Genomic DNA, 22446 nt, shown 5'->3' with positions numbered 1-22446 from the left:
AAATTATTTTTGTTCACTGTGGTGTCGGTTAGTCCTAATTTTTAATACATCTGGGAGAGTTTCCTTCAAGGATTCTAATTTTTCGATGTTACCCGCTCACACATACTTCATAATCATTATTACAAACCAAATTCTATGACGACTACACGTGTAGTGATTTTTACAAGTATCTTACTACCAAGCAAGATGTTTTAATTGTAATAACAAGTGTTGATAATTATAAGAAAGCTCAAGATGCCTACATCGTTAATGAAATTAACAATTTTGATTCAAGATTACGTTTATGTTAATTTTAATGGACGATATATAATAGTTTGAATATGAAAAGCTTAAGAATATTTTAACAGCCAAAAAATTATATCAAATAATTTGTTTTATAATTTTCCTTGTTAACCTCTTAGACGCGGTTGAATTTTGCGCGAAGTAGTATCTATGAACGCGCTAGGAAAATTACTAAAACTTTAGGAATAAAAATTTTATTCTTTCTCGAGGTAACAAGAAAATTCACTGTCACTAAATACTATAATATTTTCTAAATAACGGCATGTAATCCATCGTTTACCACTAGACGAATAAGCCGCATTAATTTGGTTGGTAAATATTGTCGCGTGTTTATAAAAATATATTTATGAGAATATCTTCTTTTCACTCTAGAATTTAACTGAAAAGTACTGACTTCGAACTGAAACAACACCGAACCTGACGTCGAGTTACCGCCAGGTTTTCGGGGGTTCCGACCCCACCGTGTGCTCCGGTGACGATTCTATCCCCGGCGCATCGGAGTCGAACGTCTCAACTCACGCGACACAGCGGGATCGACCGATCGAATCTTTCGCGCACACGAAAACCGGCTGCGTTTCCAATGAGTCACCGGGCAGCACCGGGTTCCTGGACCGGTTGCGCCGCCGCAAAGCACCTTAGCGCCTTTTAAACCGATGGAAAACACTTGTTAACGCCCGCCGAGCGAATAAAGTGGTGCCTGTCCGAACTAAATGTAGATACAGCTCTTATGCCCGCTATCGCCGGCATCTGCGACTCCGCGTTCGGCCTTCCTTTTATACCCTCGTTCCTCCTTCTTCCCTGCGCCCGTTTTCGTCGTTCTTTCGTTCTGTCTTCTTGTCGTGTTACGTCTCTCCTCCAACCTTGCTTGCCTCCCTCGCTCGCTCTCTTGTTCTCTCTCAGCACGCGTCAGAATCCGGCCGGCTCGAAACCCGTGGCTCTCTCTCTCTCTCTCTCTCTCTCTCTCTCTCTCTCCCTCTCGCTCTCTCTCTCGCCTTCGAGAATCGCCGCACAGTGGCCGCTTCTTCTGCGCAATTTGAGCGTTCACTACGCCATTAGATTCTCTCAGAATGTAACAAACGCGTGAACGAACGTCTGTTCGCTGGCCGGTCACCCGGCTGCTACAATCTGTCGAGAGTACTCCCAGAAAACGTTGTTCTTCAGCGACGCGACTGTCAATCAAATTCAAGTTCTGTTGCGATAAGATTTCAGCGGGAAACAGCAGAGGGTTTGACCATGTTAACCCTTTGTTCTCGAAGCCATTTTATCTGTAAATCTGAAGTAATTTTTCTGGTGTGCAGTATTTCCATTTTAAGCGACGAAGTGCAATTCATATATGGCAAATGAACTTTTGTGATTCATACCAACAGTTTCATTTTTAATAATTTTTCTAAAATTGAACTTTGTTGCTGTAAAAATTTCTTTACAAGGTAACAGAACAATTTTAGTGGCGCATTAGAGTCATCAGTGCAAAGGATTGATCGTCGATTATCAACTCCAAATATGCTGGGAATATTGAAGTTATTTCACTCATGGAACCAAAGCTAGAAAGTTTACATTTTAAAACACAGTTCTGTTGTACTAAGCTAGAAACGGAATTTGTATTCGATTTTATTCGGTAATATATTTCTAGTATTACATAATCGCATTTACAATGGATTTGTCTATAGAAGAGGAATTTACGTCGACTTTTAGTCAAGCAAAGTATTTCTTAAACTAGCAAGTTAAAATTCTTCAAGAAATGAATTTAACTTTAATCGTGAACAATTGAATTTATAGTTATCTTGTTTCTAAAAAAGAAATTTATATAAATTTCTATTTACTTAAAATATTCTCGAATCTACGATATACTTAATACGAAGGATAAAATAGAGGATAAAATAACTTTACTCTAAAGCAACCAAGCTTTCAATCAAAATATTGCAAAACGAGAAATATATCATAGATTTAACTATTTCAATATATGCACATTAATATATCGACAAAGTAAATTAATTTTCAAATAATAAAGTTTCCAATTAATTTATCTCTAAAAATTGAGTATATTCATATCGTTTCAAAAGTCATACAGCGTAAAAACCTAAAAAAGTCATCCCCCAAGTGGTAAACGAAATAATAAACTAACCAGAGTTTGAAATGAGACAATATCATGTTAATTTGTCTTATAAGAGTTACGAAATTTCGGTCGACGAACGATTTAAATTCGATTTTGAGCCCGCTTTGAACGCGCAGGTGAAAAGATTGAATTCGGTCTCCCATGGAAAGCAAGTATTGGCTGTCGACAATTTCCCTCGTGAACGTTCTATGTAATTAGGCGGTGGCCGGTGCCGTCGGTACCGAGTAAACAAAGGCCAAGTCTTCTCGCATGCGAGTAAATACGTCAGCGCGACGGTAATCGACCGGCAATTACCAGTGGCGCGATTGCTAAGACCAGTGCCACGAGGAGAAGCCAGCCGTCCTTTCAAAATCGCCTTTTATTGATTCCTTGTTAATTACTAGTTAGACCGTGCTACCAAGAGTTTCGGCTATCTTCCCCTTCCGGTGACAGTGAATATAATTTCGGTGTTATTATCTATTTAACCCCTTGTACTATTACGTCTTTCAGAGCTACGTTGATTACGACTGTTTCGTTTTTAATTATTTCCTTGATTCCATGAGATGATTCTTGTGTCACGATTGTCCTTATTCACTTTCACTTTCAGATTTCGATGACAGGGGATTTAATTTTTGTTTCGATTTAATAGAAATGATTGACAGCCGTATTTATCGAATTATACACGAAACGTTCCTCACGAGTCTGACTAGTTATTATATTGCAAGGGGTTAAGAAAAACTGACTGGAGATCTGTCCAAAGATCAGTCTGGTATCCTGTCACAGTTTCTCAATGATTAAACATTTCTCTTGTTAAAAAGTAACTTTTATCATACCCTCTCCATATTGCCGCAGTTTTATTAACTGTTTCACACTTCATTTGTTTAATTGATAGTTGTGTTAATTTACTATTCACTGACACTTCTCTAATAATTCTTTTAAAGTCGGAAATTGACACCTAAGAATTTCTTTAAAAATTGCTTAAAAACTGTATTACCTGATCTATAATTTAGATTAGTAGAAGATAACAAGTTCTTTCGAAATTATTATTTAAAAAAGAATTATCCAACTCCTCTCCCAAATATACATAGTTCAGTTATTGCGATAATATAACATTAACCATGTATAGTTCTAATACTTATTGCTACTTGAAATGTTTATATTTTAAGGGAACATTCATTCATTGGAAGATTATTATTTATTCATTAACGATTTCGACATATTTTTCATAACAATTGCACGTTGAGAAAATACTGTGAAATTTATGAATTTATTATTAAGACAATTATATTCTACGATAATATTATTCAGGGTATTAAATAGCAATTTATGAGTAATCATTTCAACGAACATGTGGCTTAAACGTTCATTGATTGCGCATCGCAGTTGCAGTTCGCAGAAACGTTCTATTCGACGAATGGCGGTGAGATTTCGCAAGAAAAATGAAACGAAATCGATGCAACGGTGTTTCATCAGAATTTCAGAGGCCTATAGACGAAAAAAAAAACGATGACGTCCGATGAGGAAAGATCCAGGAGATAGATATACGCGAAACGGAGAGAAGACACGGCGTGGATCGTCGTCGATCATCGGACCGGAAAAGGTCCCCGTGCATTTTCTTCGTTTTGCAGCACGTCACCACCTTCCCGCCGCGCCGTCTCTCCCCGTCTGCCGAGCCATAGACCGCTGCGACCGCAACGCCGCAGGCTCATAGAAAATTCTATTATTCTATTCTTATCATCGGGATGACGCTCGTATCGACAGCCGGATATATAATGCAACGTGAGTTTCTGTGGTTGCGGCGACTACCGGATGCGCCCACACCGAACTTGCATACTGAACAGCGGCTTCGTCTTCTAAGGCCCAACTAGAGAACGTGCTGGATCGTCACGGCCATTTATTGCCGATGACCGAACGCATTCACCCGTAATCCCCTGCAACAAATTGTTAATTTAAATTTCTTATTGTTCTAACGGAATTTTATGTTCAAAAGTCTGCTATTTATATCTGATAGATATATTACTTCGAATTATTACTATTTTCAATTATAAAGGATGCAATTATTATGCATGCAATTATAAAGGATGCAATTATAAAGGATGCAATTGTAATACATGCAATTATAATACATACAATTGTAATACATGCAATTATAATGCATACAATTATGATACATGTAATTATAATGCATACAATTATGATACATGTAATTATAATGCATACAATTATAATATATACAATTATAATGCATGCAATTATAATATATACAATTATAATGCATGCAATTATAATATATACAATTATAATGCATGCAATTATAATACATGCATTATAGGTGCAACTAAGTGCATGCAATGTGAATGAATTCTTTATTTTAGCAATTGTTGTGATTCTTCAGTATCTTGTGATTTGTTGGAATGCAAAGATAATGCATCGATAGATGCAACCAAGTGCAACACGTGAATTTTGACATAGAAGTTAACAATAAAATGAATAGATTCTTATTATTATTAACTATATGTATATTTAAAATTTGTACATCCATCATTAGAATGGAAAATAGCACCAATGTGCAACTCAATTTTGACTCAGAATTTTATTCTAAAAATGCATTTAGTACCCATTTTATATCCAAGATTATAATGCAAAATAAATACATCGAAAATAGATATTGCACCCAAGTACAACAGGTTCAACAAAAGACATAATAAATTTTGAAATACTATACATCGTTAACAATACATTGAATAGCTTTCCTCGATATAAATTTCGGTTTTTGGCATATCGAATGCTAGAATCCTAAAAAATGCATCCACAATAGATGCACCCAAGTGCAGCCCATTGTACGAACAACGCAACGATCTGAGACGCGGAATGCATTGGTGACACAATAAGCAGTTTCCTCATGCTATCAATTATGTCGAATGTGAAATTTATACGCGACAATTATCAGAATGCAGAGAAAATACATTGATAATGGATGCAGCCGTGTGCACGTCGAAGGCCAAGCACGGTGAACTTCGACGCGGACTGTATTGTCCGCTGCAAGGACAACAAAAAAAAAAAAGAACGCCGAGGTGTGACATGTGCGCGCGAAATTTGAATTCTCGCCGCGACCGATGGTATTGTTTTAATTAACACACTGTGAATTTTACCCCGGCGCGGCGTGGCGCGGCGTTCGTAGAACTAATTCGCCTTGTACGAGAACAATGCGTCACGATCGGCGTCGCATCTGCCACGCGATAGGTCGCCGAATGCAGCAGGACGTCCCTGGAGTCTCGCACGCGTACCCCGTTGATTGCAAAAGTGGAATGCCGGTCGACCGTGCGCCAAAAAAGACGAGAAATATTAAAAAGGGTGTCGGAGCACGGGGTCGCCAGCACCGAATCTGTTAACGAGTTTGAGGAACAAAACCACTCCATCCCCCGGACCCGAGCTGAACGGGTTGGCTCGGGCTTGAAATTGTTTGCCCGCGACCTTAGGCGCCTTTTACAATCACACTAGGCTGTTTAATCAACGAGCAAACCGTTTTATTTGCATTTTCTAGTGGCTTCACGCGTAATTGCCGAGCTATAGACGCGACTAATTACAAGGCGTACACAATTGTATGCGGACACAACGAAATAACTTTTTCCAAATTCGAGTATACGCGTTCAATTATTTTTAGATAACAGTGGTGCTATATATTTGGTAATAATAGCGATTCGGTGGAATAATAAAAAAGACTCGAATTTTTGGAATATTCAATCAATGTGATTTTTGTAATCCGAGACCTAAAATTGCTTGAATTTGCAGATATAAAAGTTGGGAAATATGGTTTAAATATTTTTTTTTCATTTCACTCAATTTTTGCAGAAATTATTGTATGCATTTCGTTTAGTAAACTGCCTTTCAGGCTCGTTATTCCGTAATTAGGATCATAGCGATTTAAGTCACATTTTTTTTATCGCTAGTGTAATGTTGTATACTGATCAATTTTTTTGTTAAGGCTACATAAGACTGAGTCACCTGAGCGTTGGATAAATACGGTCGTTGATTATGTTTGCTTGTATTTATAGTTAAAAACAAGTATAAAATCTTTTTTATTTTTTATTAGCAAAACAAGGAGAGATGATTATCATCCGTCGATTTGACACTCGTGTACCTCCAGCCATAGTGTTAACTAAGATATTTATAGTAACCATGTTCTCTATTTCACTTGAATTTCAACATTTGGACATTTATGGAAAGACACAAATTAAAGTGTTCGAATATATGATTGACACCACTATGATTCTAATCCATCCATATAATTTTCTTCTCGCTTGTATACATTGTTTTATAACAAGATTGTACTCATTCCACCATCGTACAACTTCTATTATAATTGGAACGTGAATTTTATGCATATATACCAAAATTGCGAGAATGTTATTAAAAGAAGTAGAAGGATTAAAACAATTTAAAAGCATCAATATACAGTTTGCAACTTTTAAAAATGATCAAAGAATGAATGAAACTTCTGCCGGGCTCCTGTCTCTTACAATTAACATATATCTACCATTTTTATCTCGCATACAGATCTGCAATCCAATTATAATATATGCTTAAATAATAAAGTGTGCCATCAAATTTCTCGTGAAATCATTTTTATTACTACAGTTATTGTAGTAGAAGGAAACGTGACAATGTCCAGGGGACACGTTTTCAAATTGATTTACACATACATAAATTGAGCATTTAACGTAAGAATTTGTAAAATTCTAAAAAATATTTATTAAAATATTTCTAAATAAATAATAATATTTCTGGCCAAATAATTATATAATCCACGTGGCATAAAATTACACTGTGAATTTTATGTAATTTTATGAAAGCTTTTCAGTCGCATAAACATTTACAATCTATTATTTATTTCATACTAGCGTAATAATCAGACTTTCAACAATATTTAGGAATAGCATAAATTATTTAGTGTTAGGATAAAATTTTGATATGCTACAAACTTTTACCCTTCCGTGTAAGGAAACTTTCCACTTCGTTCAACATATTCCAGTAATTCGATTTCTTTTCAGCAATCCGGTGGACGTAATCATTTCGCTCGAAGACGACTGTGTCACTCTGATGACCAGTCCGCGCCTCGTTTGTCTCTTGCGCAGCACTAATCACTTCCTTGAAACGATGCGATCAATTTTTCTTCTGCTCCTTGTCCCAGTTTAGAAATGATAACAGCTTTCGCGCAATCGTTGAATTCCACCATGCAGATGTTCAGCGTGCTTCTTGCGCCGACATCACTGTGATTTAAGCCGCACGAGTGACCTTTGAACCGAATCACCACTCGCCGATCTAGAACGCTTTCCATCTTTGCTACCGACATCTGTTCCTAATCAAACAGCGCCAGCCACTAAATTAAATCCTCAACGTCCGAAGTCGAAGCTGCAACTTTGTGCTCCCTGAATCTTATTGTCAATCTCACATAATGGCAAATGGAACATCTAATTGCGCTGTGTTTATTTCTGCTTTGTTGCTATCTACCAGCATATCTAAATCCGATTTTATGCAATTTTTTATGTCACTGCGTGATTCAAACCGGCCGCCATGGTGAACTTTAAAAGTGTAAAACAATTCAATGTATTTATTTAGTGTCGATTCTTATGGAATTGGCGATAGTAAATTAATTAGAAATATTCTGAGTAGGGCAGTTATATATATACATATATATATACAAGCATTAGGTAATTATAGTGGACTATGAATTATATAATAATATCTTTTAATGTTTACGCAATGTATCGAAATCAATTAATTAATTATTGTGTTGATATATTATATGTTGCAAATATTATTTATCTGTAAAATATAAGAAAATTTTAAAAACGAACAATATCACACATCTTGATCTTCAGTTTTAATTTCATTAAGTTTCACTTCTTAATTTGATCAAATTTGTATCAATTTATTATCGTAGCAAAGCATATTCTTACGCCATTTACAAATTCTTCAAATCATTACAAACAGAAAGTCTACAATTTACAGTGTGTGGATCGGAATCCAAGATCATTTTCACATTGCCAAATTTATTTACACATAAAAACATAACAGAATGTATAAAATACTGTCTACCAAGTAATCTATTCTCGATTTATAGTTAAATTGACTTCGAGCGTAAAGGGTTAATTCCGGCAGTTGAAATGTCAAAAGTTAATGAACGAATTGTTAAATGAACCTTTCCCGGGATTATGAAATTCGTCGGACAATGTAAAAAAAAAAAATAGCGACGCGATATTTAACAAATCGATGGAACGGACGGGTAGTCATGTGTTTCTGGCGTATACGTTGAAATCATTAAGTGCGCGATTGCGCAACACCCGTAATCCCCTATCTTTGTCATGCGATTTTTAATTTGCATCGAGGCGCTGCTATCTCGCGGGCACGCACGCGTGACGAGCATCGCGAGTCGCGAACCGTGTTCTACAAACGCATAGTATTCGATTCTAATGACTCACAGCCGGGTGAAGCAATTCTGACCGCGATGCATCATCGCGGACTATGTCGGAAACAAAGAAACACCGGTTTTTCGCTTATTGTTAACCGCGATGGCGGCAACAGCCCGGTTGCGACAGGATTTTCCGTGAGCGGAGGCGTTCGCGAGCAATTTCGTCGTGTTGCTTTCGAATCGATAGCATAGTCAGCGGACTTTCCTGGCAACAAGACAATGTTGCGTCATTCGCATAATTTTTAGCAACTTTCAAACACCTCCGCCGTTCTAATTATTACGATTTAACAATCATTTGCGGACGAATCTCCATGACGATACCAAAACAATTATTCTCATATAATTTCAAACAGGTTTTCATTTAATAACTGATTCTGTTAATTAAATCATTATACTTAATTATTAAATAATCTTGATTCTCTAAAACGAGTTTTCGTTTGCGATGAGTAAATTATTTAATTGGATCGGATTTTATGCATTTATAATGCATTTATAATTTATGATGAAACAATATTTTTACATTATTTTCAGCTTACTACAATTACTAAAACAATGGAGATATTTTAATGTAACTTATATATCAACGTAGAACATTTTTATTTTACGCAGACTCGTGATTTAATAATCACTATGAATTTTGATACAATTTCCAATTTTGGTCTATCATTCTCTTTTAAAGGAAAATAAAGGAAACATTGCTCATATAAAATAGAAAAAACGTAATATATCTTTCTTGTTTATTTATTTATTTATTGTTTCATTTAATTAATAGCAATTAACGACCACATGTGGGATTATTATCTTTAAAGTTACAGGTGTGCGTAATGCATACAATATTTTCTACATTACATTATCAACGTAGACCACTCCGGCTTTATCGTTGTTTTAACCTAGGTTCTTTAAGTCACTATACAGGGTGGTCCACGTAATTGTCGTAAGTCGTATATCCATTATTAATATATTTACCATGAAATGTCAAAGGAGGAAAATAAAAGCATCTGTAAACCTTTAGATATTTTTAAGTAAAACAGTACATATAAAATTAACAATTCCATTATTTCCTTAAATGCATATTTTTTGTTATATAGAGGCAATCCTCAAGTAAAAAAATTATTAAGATATCAAGGCAAAAAAATTATTAGTTTTGCAAAAGCACCAACTGATGTAGTGCTCTTCGAGCCATTTATTTTCCTTCTTTTGCATCTTATTTCGTAAATGCATTAATAACGGATTCGTGACCTGAAGGAATTGTATAGACTACCCAGTATAAGTTAGCAGCAAAGTAATTTGATTTTTTCTATATAGGACATAACTTTTGCTGTATGTTTGTAGGTGCACATTATTCTACTTTTTCTCTTCTGATATTATTGTACGATGGACAATCTAATAGAAAGTATAAGCTGAATGTTAGAGCCGTTGCAAAGTGGTTCACCATTGATGGTTTGAAATGGGTTATTTTAAATAGTTAGTAAAAGTTCAATGGCTCCAACGAAAGATGTCTCATAACACTAGAATTGAAAAATCGGATTTGACGATTGATGCTCGAGTCTAAAGATTGAAATCATTAAATTATACTTCGGGTATATTTTTCTCTTGATTTGTTTAAAACAACATGTCTGCTACTATCGAAGGGGAAAATTATGAACTTCGAAACAATTGTAAAATTTGAAAAGTTATATAAACAAAATGAAGAAATAAGGTAGATCGAGTACCCAGGTATCCCGGTTGTCAAACAACTGATAACTTTGGTTCACTATGCAAGGGTCTAGAGGCAGATACCGAAGCGCTAGATGTACCGAAACATTATCCGACGCGTAAGAAAATTCGATACGGTTTTCACGAAAGAAAGATACGCGCGGACAGTGGCGCAGCTAATTTTACATCGTTCGCGGGAGGAATCCAAGGCAGGGCGTTGCACCCGATGCGATGGTAAGTGCAATAACGCGATAATCCGTGCCGGTTCGATTTCGGCAGATATTTTCGGCGGCGGCGGTGGCGGCGGCGGCGCGGGAATGACTCGCAAACGAGCATGCGAGCGAACGAGTTGCAGTTGAAGCACGTGGCAGGCCAGATCGAAGGCATTTCCATGCGCATTAACCGAACAGACGGTCGTCCATCACACCACCGTCGCGGGCGCAATTAAGCCAACCAGTGCCGCATGCAAATCGACGCATTGTCTTGACCCGAAGTGGCGCGATGTCGCCGAGCCACGGTGGCCCCGTTACGCTTTCACAAACGGCGCACGAGGCCGCGAATCCACCCAATTCCTAATTTCAAATACCCGTCAACCCTCGCTGCAACTACGAGCGACTCGCCGCTGAAACGCAGAAACAGCCAACATCAAGAGTATTCTCTGTCGGGCGAAACTTTTTATTTTACGTCCCATTTTTTTTACAATTATAACATGAGACCCAGTTTGGCTTTTACAGGAAGAAGGACGACGTTTATAGTAAATAATATAAGAATTATAGTGAAATACATTATACAGAAAATTTCTGCATCAATTATAAGAAACAAGAGGTAAATAGAAATGTACTTCTTTTTATAATTATTTTTGTAATAACAAACTTTGTATTCGTTAAATGTTCCTATTATTTTTGTATGTCATCTGTTATAAATGCATGTTATAAATTCTTGTTATAAATGCATTAGAGCTGCAGTCTGGTCATAATAAAAGTGGCAAAAGATGTAAATATATTTCGTCTTATAATTTTTATAATGCAGTATACGTGGATCACTTTTAAAACTCGTGTGCAAAATGTATGCAAGCTATGCGTTGAAATAATTACAAGCAGACTGTAGATACGAATTTTATAAAATAATTTACAGAAAGTGAATTTTTTTAGAACATATTTCTATATCGAGTTCGAAAGATGAAAGCCATATCTGTTGTATTCTTAATTCATTTTTATACAATATTACATTAGAATATAATTCAATAGATCTCTTCTTATTTTGAGGTTAGTTTTTCAAAACCAATTATGTCCAGACGAAAGAAGATTTTAAATATTGGACAATATAACGTTTCGAAAAGCCAAGCTTGGAAACGAATTTTACAATATTAAATCGACAGATTTGCTAATCATTTTTCAATTAACAATTTAATTAAGAAGGATTGCAGTTTCCATCTGTTACGTACTTATTTTATAAGATTTAACCTATAGTATGGTCAACACAGTGTGTGTCAAAAGTCTATGATTCACAGCTAAGGATCTTTAAACAAATTCTACAGTAATATGTTAGGAATTGTTTGAGTTAACTTTTGAGTAAGTTTGAGTTAATTATTTGAGAACCTTGATGGTTCTGGAGTACGTCCTGAGCGTTCAATCACAGTCCTCTTACCAAAAGGCATCCCTGCTTTTCTCACTTTGTGATCAGATCCCTCAAAGAGATTCTTATTATTTAAGGAAGCGGTACGATCTTAAGTCGCCTACCATACTTAAAGATTCTTAACTTTCCAAAGATATGTCAATGAATGCGCCCCATCAAGTACCTGAACGACTTCGAGTAAGCAGATGGGGTTTGTCCATCGGCAGGAACTAGCCTTGGGAATTTTAGCCTTTGATTTTCTTTTTTAAACAAGCAAAGAAACAAAATCAGTCTCACTAATAACATAATTTACTAACGTCTTCTGAAATGATTATTTAAAAGAATATGTTTAAGATCAATAGAAACATGTGCCTTTTAATGTAGACAAACGATTTCAATGGCTGGTGCATGAATCACGCGGCAGTGAGCGCGTTGTGTGGAAACATACACGAATGACTCACCCTAATACTAGTCATGGTATTAGATTAAAATATGGTTATTTTGATTTTCCTAGGAATTAAGAAATCGAATTTGGTCGGATAGATAGATGTATTTTTAGATGCGTTATTAATTACTATAATAACTGTAAAATAAAAATTAAGTATGGGATAATTGACATTGACAACTGTTGTGTTACAGAATAAAAGTGCATATCTTGGATCAGTGTGCGTAGTACATAAATTGATTAAAGTCGTTCATATTTGTTATATTCAACTGTTACGTATGACTACCAAATTTCGTGTAATTTATTAATCTACCGCGTTCTATAACATCACAATTATATTATTATAGGTATTAACCCTTTGCACTCCACGCCATCATGGATGTTACCTACCAGCGCTTATGAACATTTATATTATTGTTGCGCGGTCTTGGCGTCCGTCGCGGCTTCCCATATAATCTTTATTAAATAGTATAACTTTAACAGCTTTAAACTTTAATGGAAAATAATAATACAATCGTTCGATTAAGTTGTCTAGCTCGACAGACGGTTCTCGGATTCGTTTCTCGACTGACTGTCGATTCAACGATTCCGTGACAACCCCGAATTTCTTCTATTTCCTTAGGGGTTGTTCACTGTGAAGTAATCCTTCATTACGACGACTCCATAAGATCAACCGCCGTAACATTATTATATAGTATACGTTACATAATGTATGTATGTATATGTTTATATAATATTATTATAATAATATTTGATTTATATGAATTTGTAGACATCGTGAAATAGTTGCAAATCGCTAATAAACTTTAATGTTTAGTAATATACTCGAATTACGATATCCCCTGAGAGGGGACAACGAAGTTCAAAGGGTTAATAGTTAATATTATAAAGAAACATGAAGTAAATAGACAAATATTTTAACATTTCTATTTTATGCACATCCTTAGCTGTTCTAAATTGATTTCTTGATTTCTAAAAAATATTTATTTTCTAAGAAAAATCAGAACTGCTACAGCGCGACGATCTGATTACGTCATTAAACGGATACAAACGAACCAAAAACCCAAGTTGATCTTCGAGAACATCTCTGGCCGCAATTTAATGGAATCGCGAGCCTCGTTTCCCCCCGTTTCCCCTCGTTTCCCCTCGTTTCCCCTCGTTCACCAACTCGGCGCATACGTGTACCTAATTCGCTAAAAGCATCACAAAAACCGTGAAGCATCACAGATGACGGGCATCTAGACCGCGGAACGGGGTGGAGACGCGGCCGCGAATTCGAAAGAATAATGAAGCGTTGCTAGTGGATGAAGAAATAATGGAAACCGATATCCAAGGAACGCTGGAAGATTGGTTCTTTGCGGACACGTGATGGCAACGTCTGGCGTACATGCGGAGCTGTTGGTTTAAGCACAACGGGGATTCCGTAAGAGCCTTTTGTCCTTCCTCGATTCCAGTCAGAATCACCCTACTGCCCGGTTTAGTTCGCATAAACGGGAAACGGGTTCCAGTCAGAAAGAGCTTTGGTAGTTCAGCGTAAAAGAACAGTGCATTGTCACGGGGGCAACGAGAGAAAAAAAGTATACGAACGCGCGCACCTCTTTCGATTGGTTTCGCTTGCACCATCGGCCCTTGCCTCTCTCTCTCTCTCTCTCTCTCCCTCTCTCTCTCTTTCTCTTTCTCTCCCCACCTCTTTACGTCTCTGTCCCACCACGCTTTTCGTTCCCTTCACGCTTCCGTTCTCTCTTTCTCCCCTTGTCGCATTGAAAAGGAAACCGAGGGCTACGAAAAAGCCGATGTTTGGAGAATGCAAATGAATATGTTCAGGAGGAGCGGCCATTCAAGTGCTCCCTTCTAATGCCCGGCTAATGCGGTCGCGTGACACTTCTCGGACGCGTTTCACAAAAACAGGCTCCGGCCAGTTGTTTTCGGTCAAAGAAAATTACTGGATGTCGCAGAAACTTCCCCACCGTCGGCAATCAATTCGAAAAGTTTGCCCGTTTAATGAACGGCAACTTTAACTTGCTTAATAAGCGGGTCTGCCAGCTTCGTAAACTTTGTCCGCATCGATTCTGCCAAGTGCTCGCTCGAGGCTTTTTGTTTTCTAACAAAAATTGACGACGCTTCATCCGACCCGCAACAATTCATACTTGATACGTTGAAGCGGTGTCGCGGAAAAAAGTAAAAGACTCCAACAGATCTTTGACACTAGAACTAACGAACCCGAAACGGTACTGATATATATATATTGTTTTATAACAATGCCAAGGCTGGATTTATTTGAACTTTCTATGATACATATATTATAATATATACTTCAATAAAGAAGTATGAAACTTTCTCCTAGAAATATATTCGTAACATCAGGCACTATAAATGAACAACATTAGTAGTCGATCATTCTGACTGATTTAGTAGATCTGATCTCGTATTAAATGGTAGAAACAGTGAAAATTGTATTACATTATATAAACTTTTAATCTGTAAAAGTGGTGTCACGGAATAATTAAATTAGATTCGATTCTACTGCATAAATGCTCCCTCGTGCATCAATTTTCAATCCGTTGAAATATTTCCATAAATGCGCTCGGAATAAACTGTGCTCTATCCATTGTTTAAAAGTCGAACAACCATAACTGTATTAATTTAGATTCCACTCGACACGAATCGATCCCCGAAACCAGCATTCTCGCAAATATTCCATAAATGAAATATACACCCGCTGAATATTTTAACGGGTTAAAAATCGATAGTTAAAATAACTAAATTCCACTCAACAACCATTAATTTTTCATTTGCAGAAAGGCCATCGCAAACATAGCAAAAATAAAACGATGCATAGTTTAACGGAAAATGGCTGAAAGCTGATATATTAAATTACGCTCCGTGAAAATACGTCTTTGAAGAATAAAGTATGCATTTCTAGGTGAATTTTTCGCCGTCGTAGGGTCGAGCAAATGCTTGAAAAAGCAGAACGTCCGGTGCCATCGAAGACCGTATTAAACGTTTGAAAGCCGTTGACCATAGTGATCGTTGGCTTTGCGTCCCTCCACCCCCTCGATCACCACCGCAACCCTACCGGCGCGCCGCCGCGCCGCTGCGAACGCCGTTGCATTTCATTGTTATGAACGCATGCAAATCGTGATCCCGCCACACCGGGACGAGTATCAATTCTAACAGGATTAATTCGAGTGCAGTCATTGTTTTTTGCGCGTCACAAAAAGCCTCCACCCCTCGGTTTTGCACCCCTCCTCGTCCGACATTTCTGTGTTATGGCGGCCGGGGACGCGCCCGCCTCGTTCCGAATAATATCCAGGACGTGCGAGAGCAGCCGATCGGGCCTCTTTCTATGAAGAAACGACGCGTTTATAAGTCGCGCTCGTTCAGTCGCAAAATACAAGATCGACGCGATATTTCGTTGCTCGCTCCGTTTTATCCAGAAATTGTATTCGAAGGGGGCAGATCGCGCGACGCGCGACGCGCTGAATATGAGACGATTCTTGGGAATTTCATTTCCAGAAACTGTACATCGTATTTCTTGAAAATTTTTGGCATCTATTGGGTTGGCAAGAAAGTATTTTCAGTTATCACATATAGAGAGCGTTGTAATTTTTATTTCAAAGCCGGAATTTCTTTCTAGTTAATACAATATTACTGATGTATGAAGAACCAGATAATATTTTTTCTTTTGCAAATGTGGTGCGATGATTCTAAAATTGATCACTGTTCAAGATGATGATTCTTATATTGTTACATATTTATATATTAATATATATTTATTATATTATATTGTAATTAATATGATATATATTATTTATTGGATTATTTATTATTTATTGTATTATTTATTATATAAATTTAATACTAATAAGAGACGTTTCCCAAACTGGAAAAATACAAAGAATGTTGAAACAGACAAAATCACTCAAAACACTGAGAACACTCCAAATATTCAGCTTTTATTTTATCATAACAATTAATACAAGTTAATGCTATACTGTGAATTCTATGCACGTACGAAAACAATGAACAGTTGAAATATAAAATGGCAAGAAGATCAGAAGAATTTAATTCTTATTTTATTTCTTTTTCTTATAGTCTAATTATTACAGCGAAATCAAAAATTGTATCAGTGAAATTTTAACGGTAATAAGTAATACATTTTTATTTCAATTGTATGCACTTTGCTAAACTAAATACCTTTTCCTTGAAACGTTCCTTTACCCCTTTGTTGCTGAACAACGTTCTTGGCTACACTTGAGAAAATGTTATTTTCTTAATATTTTTGATCAATAACAGTTTTAATTCTTATTCTTTCCTACCTTTTTAAATTTTTTAAATTGTCATGTTTTACAAAATTGTTATCACATCTATTTATATCCATTTCTTTCACACGACTCGTTTGATCGGCACTAAGAGGATCAAAATTGCTTTTGGTTTAAGTAAACTCACTGAACAAGGAAATTTTTATATTTCAGAAAGATGATTTCGGCATGGTCAGTGCTATGCTGCGCCAGTATCTTCCTGAACGGGACACCCCGTACATATTGGACATCGACTTGGACTTCTTCAGCACCAAGAATCCGTTCAAAAGTCTGCACGATCAAGTCAACCTTTACGATAAATTGGCACCCTTGTATGCTTTCAATCGACCAGAGTCAACAGATCCTGATGTGAGTACTAATTATTTATTGAGTAGACCAGAGCTGTGCTAATTGAATTACATTTTAATTTAACTACGCAAATTAATTACACTGTATTCTAATTACATAGTAGGTTAACTACGTTGTAATTAAGATACTTAATGCAATCCTTTCAGTTAATTCAATTGATAATTATTATAATTACAAGTGTAATTCAAATAAAATCTAATTGAAAAACAGTTCTTCAAATTACAACCCAAAATTTTGGAGAAATGGAAGCTATATATTATAATTTAATTGAACGTAAATCTAAATTATGAATTATTATACAATGTGATTGAATTATAGTGTAATTGAATTACTTTATTATTAAAATTTCTTCAATAATTCAGTTATAACTCTGCATAACTCTGGAGTAGAATAAACTTTGGATTTTATCCTTAGGATTTGTGTATTAAAAATTGTTAGAAGTATATAAGTAGACTGCGGATTTATATGCATTTATGACTCCTGCATGTTCGTAAAATTTAACAAATTGTATTGGGAACAAAAATCGATAGTATTTTCCTTAGCATTTCACCACGAAAACTGTTCAATCTTTTACCGCATTTTATAAAACGTTCTATCAAAATTAGACTGGTTAAAAACCAATAAATATTATAACAAATTCACTCCATGTACATTTTAAAAAGGAGAAAAAAAGTAATTTTCTTTCTTCAATAGAAAATACCGTTTCAATATTCTTTTAACGATTTCACCGTTTTCACCTTTTTGTCATAAGTGCGCCAAATCCGCAGTCAGGTACCAAAAATTAGGAATCCAGTGATTGTTTCGTTAAATAAAATGCGCCCGTTTCGAAAAATGTTTGGCGATTGGTGGTTCAGTTAAGGTATAATGGATAGCAAAGTTAGGTGCAGCGATCGGTACGGTAAGAAAGGATAAAAGTTTCGCGAAACAAAAGATTCTAAGCCAGTCAGTTTCGAACTAGCGGTGAATTAAACGGAAACAGCGAGGCCCGGTTACCAAAGACGGAAATTCGCGATGTTGAGTGTAACGAAGAGGGAGTGGGAGTCGGAGGGGTGTGTACTGACAAGGAGCGGAAGATTTGCGAATAATTAGGTGGGCCGACAATGGCCGGGGTCCCGTGGCAGACCGGATACACAATGTGGCCTGCCACCAGCCGGATAATAGACAGAGAAGAACGACTCTATGGGGTTTTAGGATTCGACGGACATAATGGCACTGGTCCATTGTCTACGGTAGCTGCAGACTGCCAACATCCGCTTTCGAGGGCGGCTATGTCAGCTCATCTGCATGCCAGCTTCCGATCCTTCAAGTGTTTGGTTTCCAGCATCGAAGATGCAAATTACCGTTGCGATTCTGCCCGCCGTTCGATTGTTATCGATCATGCAAAACGGAATGTCTGTTTCTCATTCCTCCCGATCCCTCCATTGTTCTTTCGCTGAAATAGAAAATTACCGAAAGTAGAAGACAATGAACGAAAAGGTGGATCAAAGGGCATAGCGGATTAAGATGGTCAAAACTGCCCTTAGCGATTTTTCAATGAGTCATAGACCGTTCGATAGCTGACCAATAAAAACTCATCCGTGCAAAATTTTAACCCTGTAACTTGTCCGTGAGGGTAGTTACAGGGTAAATTAGATTTCGCGGTTTTCCGGCATTTTTCCACCTTTAGCGGCTTTCTAAAATTTTGAAAAAAATGTGGCTTATTTCGGACATCGAGCCGCATATTATAGAAGTTTTTCAGATTTTTAGGTTGCAAACTGTGATTATAAAAAATGAAAAACTTCTATAATATGCGGCTCGATGTCCGAAATAAGCCACATTTTTTTCAAAATTTTCGAAAGCCGCTAAAGGTGGAAAAATGCCGGAAAACCGCGAAATCTAATTTACCCTGTAACTACCCTCACGGACAAGTTACAGGGTTAAAATTTTGCATGGATGAGTTTTTATTGGTCAGCTATCGAACGGTCTATGACTCATTGAAAAATCGCTAAGGGCAGTTTTGACCATCTTAATCCGCTATGCCCTTTACCACGCTCGTATAGTTTTATTGTAATATTCATAGTCTGTTACATTTTCAATTCTTTAATTTTCATAATTTATAATGTTTAAGTAGTTTCAAATATTCAAGCACTTGAACTTTCAATTTTTAGATGGTTGAACTTTCAGATATTCGAGTACTAAAATTGTCAAATATTCGAATACTTGAATTTTTAAATATTCAAATAATTCAGCTCTCAAATATTAGAATATTCAAGTTATCAGATATTCGAACACTTTAGCAATATCGAATTCATATTCAAATATTGAAATACCTATATTTTCAGATATTCCAATGCTCCAGTTTTCTAATACTGGAATTCTCAAATATTCAAACAATGAAATATACAAATATACAGATTAAGAAATTGTCAAATATCTAGACATTGAATAATTCAAACATATAAAGATTCAAACAGCCCAGTATTCAAATATTCATATTTCGAGGCATTCAAACGCTGAAAATTCAGAACATCCACCTTCCAAGTATTGAATTAATGAAACATTAAAACGTTTAAATCTTTGAATTTCCAAACATCCAACAGTCAGGTAATTATTCAAATTACTCAGCACTAAATCATTCAACCGTTCAAGCTGTCAAGAATTTAATCATTCGGTTATTCAAATTCTCAAAAGTTCGCACACTCCTATGAATCGAAGTAGATGGATCTCCGTTGAGTTAAGGATCGTCGGTATCGTTTCCAAGCAGATTCACGGTCCCGAAATTATACGAAAGTGCCGTTGATCGACCGGATACCTGGCAGCGGTTTAATCAGTTTTCTAAACGCGATCCGAATGACAATCGCATTCCGCGTAAGATGGGTACCCATCGACTGCGGATAAATCATTGACCGAGGTCGACTCGACGGAAGCGTGGAAATTGCCCTAACCGTGGGATATTCGCAAGGTGCGTGTCAGGAGGCGCGCACTATCGGTTGTCGTTATGCTAATCGGTCGGTCCGGTTGAATGTGTGTCAGAGCTGGCTGGAAATATAGGCTGGATGATCTCGTGGCGAAGGAGACACGGCTCTCGCAGTGCATAAAATCAGCCCGAGCGTTCCAAAATATCGCTTATGTTTCTATAGCGAATGGCTTCGATCTAATGTATGCGGGACGGACCGGTGTGCTACCTGTCTTACCCTGAGAACTCGGCATTGCATTGTGATTGTAATCGCCGGTTGCAGGTCAGCCTGCGGCCTAACCGGGGTCAGGGTCATTCTTGAATTATTTAAATTACGCAACCCGCCCTCCTTCCTTCCTTCCTTCGGGAACGCGATTTTAGTAGAATGCTGCATTCTCTGCCCGGCTACGAAGAGGGGAAAGAAGAGTGGGGAGCAGCGGGGAGGAGAGAGGAGAGAGAGAGAAAGAGAGGAATGGACGTAGGGAGAAGCAGAAGGAAGGGACAAACCCTTGGAATCCCGATAAGGAGCAAGCGTGCCGTTCGAGGTTGGAATTTCATCGTACTCTTTGATGACCATTTGATTATCAATGACTGGGATCTAGTTTCACGAGGATTCCAACGGACGTGCATGGATCCTTGATTTCTTGGGAACCATTTTTGCTATTCCGACCAGGCAACGTGCAAAAATTTCGCTGCACTCGCCTCATTGCTCGTCGCGAAGCATTTCGCTTCCTCTCTTTTGTTTTGCTACTCACTCGTCCTTCGTTTGTCACACTTCGTGACAAGGTTTTTCGAGAATGTTAACAACATTTTTGTTTGTTGTAGCTAACAAAAGTACTTATTTTCGTATCATTATTTTGATATGCATAACTCTATCATCATTGATTTATAGCGATTTATTCATCGTTTGCGATATACCGGATATTTCATTGGCCCGATGAAAGTATCAATACTTTAAACAATCGAAGTGTTAGGGAACTAATGCGACACATATTTAATAGGATGTTACCATTATCTTAAAAATGATGCTTGTTCTATAACTGTATCATATATATATATATATATACATATATCTAACTACACATAATTTGAAGTTACTACCAGTTAATACATAACTATGACAAACAATTATTTTTTTTATGCTTCGAAGTAATATTTCTAGATTGATTTATTGCATTTGATTAGGTATTATAGTAATTATACAAGTTACAATTTTAATATTATTACCGCATTTATGAATGGAGATAGGAACAGGAAAATGAGAAATAAACTTTGTTAAAGAATTCACAATAATGATAAAAAAGGAACTAGAATTAGGTAGGTCGTTTAGTATTTTTATTTTTTCTAAACAAAAGTGTCTCATCGTAGTGTTTCTCCATTTTGACATATTTAACGCAATTGAAATTATTCAAGCAGAATTTCCAGAGATTATTATCAGACTACTAATTAAAATAAATAGTACACAAAATAGTAAATGCAAGAGAAAAATGTTACATTACTGTTAGATTATTTTCCAGCTATTCATGATTCTCTATTTAACTATTTAAGCAGAGAATTTATATGTTGCATAAAGATCCGCTGTTTCGCTGTTATTTAGACAGCGTAATTAATTAGTCTATTCCGATTGAAATTTATCGAAGATGTTTCTAAATAAAAATCGATCTGCAATGTCGAAGTTCGAATCGGTTCGACCTACTTCGTTTTCTCAGGATCAAAATCGCGATGTCCCACCGCGATCCCAACTCCGAGAAGAAATAACGCGAGAACGGGGGGTCCAGTATGCAAAACGGGCCCGTTTTCTGGCCTCTCTGAATATTGATGTGTAGCCGGGTATGCAAATGAGCGTGAGAATGCAGCTCGTGCCGGATGGTGACGCGAATAGACGAACCGGAAGTAAACTACCCCCTCCCCATGGGCGACATGCCCTTTCTGTCGTCTAGGTCGAATTATAGTCATTGACTTTTCCTTGTCGTCAGCAAGACCTTAGTGCCAGTTTCGAAAGACGCGGTTGACTAAATCTTTTACGTACTGATTCTACAAACCGAAACACATTAATGAATTAATATTATAAATAGACTGCGAATCTTATGTGTTTAGTAAAAAATTGTGAGCACGTAAAATACAAAATAGCGAAAAGGTTAAATGACTTTAGAAATACCGTAACAAATATTTATTTCTCTACTTATTATACTTACTTTCTTAATAAAACTATTAAGAAAGAAAACAAATTTTTATTTTACT

The 22446-nt window shown here is 36.7% G+C and overlaps 1 protein-coding gene across 1 annotated transcript in view; it reads left to right on the top strand.

Moving 5' to 3' along the window:
* Window positions 1–22446, top strand: part of LOC144476362 (UPF0489 protein C5orf22 homolog) — a 391899-nt gene that overhangs the window by 64700 nt on the left and 304753 nt on the right. Inside the window, exon 3 of the mRNA XM_078193188.1 lies at window positions 17076–17270. Coding sequence (XP_078049314.1) covers window positions 17076–17270 — 195 coding nt within the window. The remainder of the gene's footprint in view (window positions 1–17075; window positions 17271–22446) is intronic.

Source organism: Augochlora pura, chromosome 10, assembly GCF_028453695.1.
Source record: "Augochlora pura isolate Apur16 chromosome 10, APUR_v2.2.1, whole genome shotgun sequence".
In the NCBI taxonomy this organism is placed as follows: Eukaryota; Metazoa; Arthropoda; class Insecta; order Hymenoptera; family Halictidae; genus Augochlora; species Augochlora pura.
Note: the sequence above shows the minus strand (reverse complement) of the source record. Positions and strands in the feature narration are given on the sequence as shown.